The sequence below is a fragment of the Elephantulus edwardii genome, unplaced genomic scaffold (genome assembly GCF_000299155.1).
Source record: "Elephantulus edwardii isolate Elephantulus edwardi_28Jun2011 unplaced genomic scaffold, EleEdw1.0 scaffold00019, whole genome shotgun sequence".
Taxonomy (NCBI): Eukaryota; Metazoa; Chordata; class Mammalia; order Macroscelidea; family Macroscelididae; genus Elephantulus; species Elephantulus edwardii.
In genome coordinates, this window is record NW_006399769.1 from 2315160 (window position 1) to 2325410 (window position 10251).

At 40.0% G+C, this 10251-nt stretch overlaps 1 protein-coding gene and 1 pseudogene across 1 annotated transcript in view; one reads left to right on the forward strand and one right to left on the reverse strand.

The window, feature by feature from the left end:
- The window catches only part of LOC102854208, an 8135-nt pseudogene extending 3678 nt beyond the window's left edge, over positions 1-4457 (forward strand).
- Positions 1-9908, reverse strand: part of LOC102846589 (uncharacterized protein C2orf42 homolog) — a 60416-nt gene extending 50508 nt beyond the window's left edge. The window contains exons 1-2 of the mRNA XM_006882303.1: positions 9079-9908; positions 8229-8327 (exon numbers count right to left, since the gene is read on the reverse strand). Coding sequence (XP_006882365.1) covers positions 8229-8327; positions 9079-9901 — 922 coding nt within the window. The 5' untranslated portion in view covers positions 9902-9908. The remainder of the gene's footprint in view (positions 1-8228; positions 8328-9078) is intronic.
- Between the last annotated feature and the right edge of the window lie 343 nt (positions 9909-10251).

The window sequence follows — 10251 nt, forward strand, 5'->3', positions numbered from 1 at the left end:
TCATTCATTGTTGCACTATTCTCTCTACCCTCCTCTCAGGGTAAAATTTGAGGAATGTGCTTAGAAGGAAAAAAAAGTGCTTTACGTGATGACTGTACACATCGACCCCACCAGCTAGACTACAGAATAATCCTACTGACAACTTCTGTGGGAAAAGACAGTGGAAAAGCTCAATACGAGCAGTCAAGGCCATTCTATGAGAATGCGGAAAGACGGACATGCAAAATCAAACTGAAAGTGAAGAAAATAAAAACAAGTCCACAAGAACAAAACTGGACCTTGAGTTCATCTAAATGAAATTTAAAAACTATCTCAAGAATGTACTGAACACTAATGACTGAAGACCAAATGAGTTGTGAAATGACATCAAGGACATCATTCATGAAGATAGCAAAAGGCCACTAAGAAAGAAGAAAGAAAAGAACAAAACAGATGCTAGAAGACACTCTGAAACTTTGCACTAGGATGAAAAGCTGTCACAACAAAGATTAAAAATGCTAAAGCTAGAGAGATAAACAGAAGATTTCAAAGAGCAGCTCAAGAAGACAAAGCGGAGTACAAAGAAATGTGCAAAGAGCAGGAGTTAGAAAACAGAAAAAAAAAGAACACTTTTGACATGTCTCAAGGTGAAAGAATTTAAGAACAAAGTCTAGACTCGGATTGCAATACTGAAGGATTCTATAAGCAAAATCTTGAATGATGGCTAGAGTATCAAAGAAGACGAAAGGATACAAAGAATCACTGTATTAAAAAGAATTGGTGGACACTGAACTATTTTAGGAAGTCACATATAATCAAGAACCAACCGTGATGAAGTATACTAAAGGCACTGACAAAAAATAAGGCCCCAGGAACTGATGGATACCAATTGAGGTGTTCTAATAAACAGATGCAGCCTTTGATGTGGTCATTAGTCTATGACAACAAATTTGGAACTGCCTGGCCAACTGACTGGAAGAGATCCATACATGTTCCCATTTCATGATGTCAGTCTGGAGACTACGGTGCACCTGACCTGATCCAGGCCATGCTCTTTGCAATCATTTGCTATGGATCTAAGAGCTGGACAATGACTAAGGATGGCACAGGAAACATCAATTCCTTTGAGTTCTGGTGCTGGAGAAGAGTGGTGAACATACTGTGAACTGTCAGCAGAACAAACAAGTCTGTCCTGGACAGGGTGAAACCACACTGCTCCCAGGAGGCAAGGATTTTGAGTCTTGATTTCATATACTTTGGGCATGTGCCTAAGAGGGACCAGTTCTTGGAGAGGGACATCATGCATGGAAGGGTGGAGGGACAATGCAGGAGAGGAAGACCCTGGATGAGATGGATTGACTCAGTGATTGGAAAAATGAGATTAAGTCTGTTGGAGACGATGAGATTGTCTCAGCACAGGGCAGATTTCAGAGCTAATGTACATAGGGTCGCTATGAACTACAGATGACTCGGTGGCACATAACAATAACAACATCAACAATTACATTAAATGCAAACAGATTAAACGAACCAGTAAAGGGAAAAAGAGTAGTAAAACAGTTAAGAGAACAAGACCCATCAATATGTTGGCTACAAGACATATCTGAAACACAAAGATAAAGACACAGTAAAAATTAAAGGGGGGTGGAATACACAAGCAGATGGCAACAAAAAGAAAGCAAGAGCAGTAATATTAATCCCTGATAAAACAGACCTCCAGGTAAAAACCAGAATAAGAAACAAGGAAGGATATGACATAATGGTTAATGTCAACTGAACAAGAGGATATAACCATCGTTAACATCTTAGCATCAAATGACAGAGTTATAAAATATTCAAGAAAAACTTTAATGATCGGAAGAAAGAAAGATAATAGTACAATGGCAGTAGAAGGCTTCAATACACCACTTTTGAAAAAGGACAGAACAGCAAGAAAGAAACTCAATACAGATGCAGAAGAACTATACAATTAACCACCTTGACCGGATAAACATATAGAGAAGATTCTACTCAACAAGAGTTCAATGTTTTCTTCTCTGGGGAACATGGAACATTCTCCAGAATAGACCATATGTTAGCTCACAAAGCAAGCTTTTATAAATTAAAAGACCATCAAAACAATATAAAGTATATTCTCAGACCACAATTCTATAAAATTAGTCCTCAACAATAGGATAAAAGGGAAAAAACCATCCTGGAGAGGGTTAAACCAGGCTGCTCCTTGGAAGCAAGGATTCTGGGGCTTCGTCTGACATACTTTGGACATGTTGTAAGAAGGGACAGGTCCTTGGAGAGGGACATCATGCTTGGGAGGGTGGAGGGATGGCACAGGAGGGGAAGACCCTCTATGAGGTGGATTGATTCAGTGACTGGGGTAATCGGGATGGGTGTGTCAGAGGCAGTGAGATTGGCACAGGACAGGGCAGGGTTTAGGGCTGTTGTACATAGGGTCGCTATGAGTCGCAGGCGACTCGATGACACATAACAACAAACAACAACAACAACTTGGAAGCAAAATAACACTTTACTTGATCACTACTAGTAACATTGTTATGTACCATCTAATCACAACTGACTCCTGGCTGACCCTCCTGTGGTTTTTCAGAGGCAGTAAATTATATGGGAGGAGACTGCCCATCTTTCTCTTGCAGAGCAGCTGGTGAATGTGAATCACTTGCCTTTGGGATGGCAGTGCAGCTCCTTACCACCAGGCCATCAGTGTTCTCTACTGAATTTGCTGCTGATAGGTAATAGGAGAGATTAAAAATTATATTAATATGGCATAGTCACACAATGGACTACTACATAGCACTGAAAAACAAGGAACTCATAAAATATTGCACAACATGGGTTATCCTGGAAGACATTATGCCGAGTGAAGTATCTTAATCACAAAAGGACAAATACTGTATAACACCACTGTTATAAAACAGGACTGACACGTGAATGGGGGGAAATTAAGAGAGGATAAATAATGAGCGCTGCATTGGAACAAATGAAGGAAGGAATTGTTAAAATTTTTTTTTTATTAGGAATTATTTGTTTCGGGGTTTTTTAAATTTTTATTTCATTAATTTTAATGAAAGTTTACAAAGACTTAGGGTTTCCATTCATTCATTGTTGCAGTTTTCTCCCTGTCCACCCCAATCCCCTCAATTAACTCTTCTTCTTGAAAAGTAAAACTCTTTCATTGTTATACAATCCCTCCCCCTGAATCCACTCTACTGTGCAGCCTTCATTCTGGACTCCTGTCATGACAATAATACCCAATCATATATCCTTTTTAAACAGTTCTCTCTCATCTGTTTCAGTGCAGTATACGTCATTCATCTCCAACTTCTCTGTCTTCCCTCAACCCTGATGTCAATCCTGTTTTAAAACAGTGGCAGCATACAGTATTTGTCCTTTTGTGACTGAGATATTTCACTCAGCATAATGTCTGCACCCATTTTGTGTAATATTTCATGAGTTCCTTGTTTTTCAATGCTACATAGTATTCCATTGTGTGAATATACCAGGGTTTCTCTATCCATTCGTTTGTTGATGGGCACTTGGGTTGTTTCCAGCTCTTTGCTATTATGAACAAAGATGTAATAAACATGGGTGTGCATATATCTGCTTGAGTGGTGGTTATAGTCTCTTTAGGGTAAATTCCCAGTAGTGGAATTGCTGGGTCAAATGGTATTTCTATTTGCAACTTTTTGAGAAAGCACCACACGGCCTTCCATAGTGGTTGCACCATTTTACACATTATTATTATTATTATTATCATTACACTATACTGGTGGAGCAGGTAAAGGGGTGGGTCAAGAAATAGCTGCCAAGGGAGGGGACACCACTGAATCTATTGGTTATTTCTACAATTGGGAAAGATCTTTTATCTGCTCTTTCTGGTAAAATGCTTGTCTGATAATGTTCTAAATCTGAGCATTCAAACTGGGACAGACTAGGAAGAATAACTGGCCATCCACTTCTGAAATAGCAGGCCTTTGAAAACCCTATGTACAACAGAGAAAACTTAGACTAGCAGATAGGACAACTGAGGCTGAGCCCTCAAGTATAGAAACACATAGGAGGAGGAAGAGCTGTAATATAAGGAACAAAGCAAAGCCTAAATCAAAGGAATTTTTTTCTTCAAGCATATCTGGCAGTGATCCTGACAGTGAAATCGACAAAAAGTTAAAGAGAAAAAAGTAAGTTGCCCCAGAAAAGCCTGTAAAGAAGCAAAGGACAGGTGAAACCTCCCAGGCCCTGTTAATCATCCAAGCAGAGCAGCAGCAGAAATGATAACATTCTATATTGGAAAATGAGACATGTCAGTGTTCAAGTATTTAAAGGGAAAGTCCTAACATATAGGAGAACACCAGACGAATCAAGAAGGTGAAATGAAACCAAGAAGAAAAGCTATTTCGCTAAACTCAAAGCAGTGGAGTCACCTGAAAGAACAGATTTCTGACACTGATGATGCAGTAAGGTAACTGTAAAAGTAGAGTCACACAAAACCTGTACTGTTCTTACTGTTGTTGTGTGCTGTAGAGATGCCTGTAATTCAAGGCACCCTCATGTACAACAGCCCTAAACCCTGCTCGATCCTGTGCCAATCTTGTCTCTGACACACCTGCCCTCATTACCCCAGTCACTGAATCAAGCCATCTCTGAGATGGTCTTCCTCTCCTGTGCTGTCCCTCCACCCTCCCAAGCATGACATCCCTCTCCAAGGACTGATCCCTCCTTGCAACATGTCCAAAGTATGTCAGACAAAGCTTCAGAATCCTTGACTCCAAGAAGCAGCCTCGTCTCACCCTCTCTAGGATGAACCTGTTTATTCTCCTAGCAGTCCGTAGTATCTTCAATACTCTTCTCCAGCACCACAGCTCAAAGGGCTTAATTCTCCTTCTATCATACTGTCCAGCTTTCTGGTGCATAGCAAGTAACTGCAAAGACTATGGCCTGAATGAGGTGCACCTTAGTTTCCAGACTGACACAGTTGCTCTTCAGTACTTTGGAGAGGTCTCTGGCAGCAGACCTTCCCAGTGCAATTTGTCTTTCAATTTCCTGGCTGCTGGTACCAAAAGTGTTGACTGTAGAAAGGCATTTGACTGTGTGGATCACAACAAACTGTGGCTGCCACTGAAAGGAATAGGAATCTCACAATAGTTGATTGTGCTTATGCAAAACCTATAGTCAGAACAGAGCAAGGAAACACTTACTGTATGGTTCTAAATTGGGAAGGGTGTACACCAGAAATGTGTCCTATCTCCATACCTTTTCAGTCTATATGCAGAACAGATTATCTGGGAGACTGGGCTTTATGAGGAGAAGTGTGGCATCAGGATTGGAGGAAGATTTATCAACAATCTGAATTATGCAGATGATACAACCCTGCTTGTTGAGACTGAGAAGGACCTGAAGTCTTTGCTGCAGAAGGTCAAGTACTGCAGCCTTCAATACGGATTGAAGCTCAACATCAAGAAAACAAAAATTCTCACCACTGGGCTGATTAATAGCATCATGACAGGTGGTGAAAAGACTGAGATTGTTAACAGCTTTAGTTTGCTTGGCTCCACAATCAACACTCTTGGTACTGTTCTAGTCATTTGAAAAAACAAAAACTTCTCCAAAAGAGAAAAAAGAGACAGAGTAGGGAAAAATAATTGGCAATGACATTTCTAATAAGAGATTCACATCTGAAATTTACAAAGAGCTCTAACAATTTAACAAGAAAAAGACAAACCACTCAATTACAAAATGGGCAGATAATATGAAAAAACTCTGCACCAAAAAAGACAGTCAGAAACACATGGGGAAATGCTCAACATCACTAGCTATTGCTGCTGTTGTTGTTAGGTGCTGTTGAGTTGACCATGATTCACAGTGACTCTATGCTAGCGGACTTGAGCCCTGCCCTACCCTCATTATCCCTGCTATACTTGAGCCTGTTGTGTCAGTCCAGTTCATTGAAGGTCTTCTTTTGCTTACTCATCCAAGCATGACGTCCTTCAATAGGTACTGGCCTCTCCCAGCAACATGCTCACATTATATGAGGCAGTTTCATCATCCTTCTTCTAAGGAGCATCCTAGCTGCATCTTCTCCAAGACATATTGTGTGTTCTTTGAGCAATCCTTGGGATATTCAGTACTCTTCTCCATAACTCAAAGGCATCAATTCCTCTACTGTTATCCCTAGTCATTGTCCAGCTTTCAGATGTATAGGAAGCAACTGAAAAGACCATGACTTGAATCAGGCACAGTTTAGTTCTCAGATTGACACTGCCGCTCATTAGAACTTTGGAAAAGATCCGGACCAAAGACTTCTCCCATGTAACATATTTATTTTATTTTTTGACTGCTGTTGCCAAGGGTATTGACTGTGGACATCAGCAAGATGAAATCGTTAACCACTTCAATCTTCTCTCCACCTATTCAATCAATATGCAGAGCAAATCATTCAAGAAGCTGGACTAGCTATAAGATGCAAATCAAAACAACAATGAGATATCATCTCACCCCAGTAATAATAGCAAAGTTCTACATGACATCAAACAACAAATGTTGGCAAGGACATCAAGGGTTTGGAACTCTCACTGACTGCTGGTGGGAATGTAAAAGGTCCAAACAGTGTAAGTTCAGGAACTTTAATCTAGTGGTAAGGAGGTGTACTGCCAACTCAAAGGCACATGGTTCGCATCCACCAGCTGCTCTGCAGAATATGGGCACTCTCTTCTCCTGTGATTTATTGCCTTTGAAAACACTGGAAGGTCAGCTATGAATCGGTTCCAGTTCAATGATGCAAAACAACAACAATCTATGGCATAAATAAGCTATCAACCATTGCCAAAACTGTACAAATCAAGAGACTGAATGGGCCCTTCTAAAAATTAAATTTTTGTGTGCACCAAAAAATTTCTCTAAAAGGGTTAAAAAGGAGACTACAGACTTGGGGGGGGGGGAAATTGACAATGGCCTATCTGATAACAGATTCATTATCTAAAACTCATAGAAAACTCCAGCACATCAATAGGAAAAAGACAAACTACCCACTTACCAAAGGTCTGAAGACATTCAGATGGCCAGCAAACTCAAGATCACCAGCTATTGGAGATACAAATTCAAACAACAACAAGATCCCAGCATCTCATCCCAGCAATAGTAGCAAAGTCCAATGGCAGCGCAAACAAGTGCTGGTAAGGATGTGGAACTTTTATGTACTGTTTGCAAGAATGTAAAAATGGTGCAACCGCTATGGAAGACAGTTTGGCATTTGTTTAAAAAAGTTGAAAACAGAAATACCATTTGATCCTGCTAACAGACTTAGAAGCAGGATTGGTATCCACTTCCAAAATAGCTTGCCTCTGGAAACTCTATGAACTTAGAGAAACAATGGAAGTTACACAAGTGTTCAAGTCTTTCATTCACAGGGACTTAACAACAATAACACCCTACTACTGGGAATACACTGTAGAGCTGCAATATGAACAGATTTATGCAATACGAAGAGATTCATGCACACTCATGTTTACTGTGGCATTATTCACAACAACAAAGAGATTGAAACAGCCAACTGTCCATCAACAAATGAATGGACAGAGAAACTGTCGTACATTCACAAAGTGGTGTATTGTATGGCATTAAAAAACAAATAACTTGTGAAACACTATATAACATGGACAAGTCAAGAGGAAATCATGTTGAATGAAATAAGTCAGTCACAAAGGGAGAAGTAGTGTACAAAACAGCTATTATAAAATAAAACCAACAAAAGACGGAGAGAAAGATCTGCATAGGGAGAGAATCAATCTAGCATAGTCTGGGGGAGGAGAGATTAGAAAATTAATGGATAGACAATAAACACTCTACTGGAATAAATGAATGAAGGGAAAGACAACGTGGAATGGATGGACGAAAAGATACTTGTGTATATTATAATTAACAATATGGAACAAGATATGCTTAATTGATTGGGGGGAGCTAAGGAAAGGTTTACACACTGAAACAATCATGGAGGACTGACAGGTGGGAGAGAAGAACAGAAATTAGATGGATGGGCAGGGTGACTGGAAAGGCAAAGGACAGTGGGGATTTGATGAAATGAAATAAATGGCATTGATCAGTTGTAATTAATGTTACCAACAAAATATATACAAATGATTGAATTAAAAACAGTTAAAAAAAGAAACATGCCCTCTCTCTCTGCTCCTGCCTCCAACCCCACCCTCATCTGAAAAGACCATTGACAAAGAGCTCCTCACCAGGTATTTCTTCCTTTTTCTTCCTCTTTGGTTTAGAGGCAGCTGATACTGTTGACTCTGAGTGGCAACCTAATTGGGGCACAATAATCTCTTTAAGACCTAGAAAATAAGAGATTTCTGAATTACTAATAAGGTCTGAGAGTATGTTCTTACTTAAAGAAAAATTAATTTATCACAATCCAAATACCAAAACAAATATGAATTGACAACTTATTTCTAGAATAAGTTGCACTTTTTTTATTACTAGTAAGTTCTTCCTAAGAACTCCCCAAAACATATGCACTTGTTTGTTTTCACTGACTTGACAGAAAGCTATACAGAGAAATGTAACAAAAAAAGCTGGGAGCTAATACCAAGTAAATATCATGAAATAAACAGAAAAACATGTCCCAGTAAAATATATCAACAACAAAAGACTTGATACAGAAACTTGGAAAGATTCTCTTTTTAGCAAGCTGCTCTTAGTTTTCCACATCTTCAAAGAAACAAGCAAACAAGATAGAGTAAAATAGATTTGAGAGCTGTCCTTTGTCTTTAGTAACATAGGATATCTGTGGAAGAGTAAAAATTTAAAGTATAGATTTGCTAGATTGTCATCATGAAAGCACTGAAGTCTCTTGATCATTCATGTCAATCAACCAACCTTTTATGCAAGTGTGCTGGCTGGGACAAGAAGAAGAAATACTTTTCACAATGCTTACTTAGCAACTGCTTCTGAGGATTTCTAGGACAATTTCCAAATTCTATCAGAGGAACTTTGTCATAAATATTAAAAAAAAATAAAAGGGAAAAGGAAAAAAAAAACCCACCAGAAAACAACCCTAAGAACTGTGTTAACGATACCACCTACCGCTGGAATCAAAATTGAGGAACTCTGAGAATTCCTGAGTCAATGCCTCATCACTGGCAAAGGCACAGATGCAAGCAAAGAAATGAATGCACCTCTGGGTAATCTCATCCTTGGAGGCGTTTGACTTGTGTGATTTCAGAGTCTGGCAGGAGCAAAAGAAGCGGCGTTCAGGTAAGCTTTTGGCACCAATTTTCTGCACAAAGGATGCATGCAAATAGCCCAAACTGTGCTTCTGGCTTGCCTTGCATTTCACCACCAAAATATTTTTTGTAATCCTTTGTACCAATGGGCCTGTGGGTTCTGTAGCCAGTTGCCAGATGGTCTGTTTGGTTTCCGGGGAGGCCTGCATTGCATTCAGTACAGAACTTTTTAGGGTGAGAGGGGTGGCCTCAGCCTGGCAGCTCCCTGCAAGCTTAATGTGCTGGCACTGGTTTTCCACAACACCTTGGTTGGCAGCTTTCAGGCATGAGGGGACATAACACCGTCCAGAGCTCAGCTGAGTGATGACTGTCCCATCTACCGTCTGGATTGTTGTCTCTGAAACACCTAGTTCCACAAAGCATCGATAATCTGGTCCCCGGTCCCTCTGCCGTACTGAGTAGACCTGCAGCTCAGAGCCTGTGATGATTTTGACAGCTTCAGCACTAGGCTGTTTCCGAGCTCCATAGCGGAAGATGGTTCCACACGTCTTGTTCTTACAGCTCAGTCCGCGGGTTCCGTTGTACGTGCCACAGTGAGGACACTTTCTGATACCTCTTAATGTGGCCTTCCCCAAGTCAGATAAGAAAGCTGGGACTTTAGTCCTCAGAGAATTTGGTTCCATTTCCACAGACCCTAGAAATGGTAATAAACTCATCAGTAAGAGAATATTCTCACACCAAAAAAGATCTAACATGACTTAAAATAGTATAGAAAGTGATTGTAAAGATGACACCCATCATTTTCAAACTGTACCTTAAAACCTTTAGAGTTGCTGTACAAAGAGTCGCTATGGGTCACAGGTGACTTGATGGCAAATAACAATAACAACTACAATCTGCTTGCAGTTTCGCAATAAGTTGTTAGCATTGCTTTCCCCCTGACCTCAACATGTGGTCCCATTATTTTCCCATCATATTTTATGTAATCTACTGATTAACCACTTGTGAAGTGCACAATAAGATGACTGTCTTA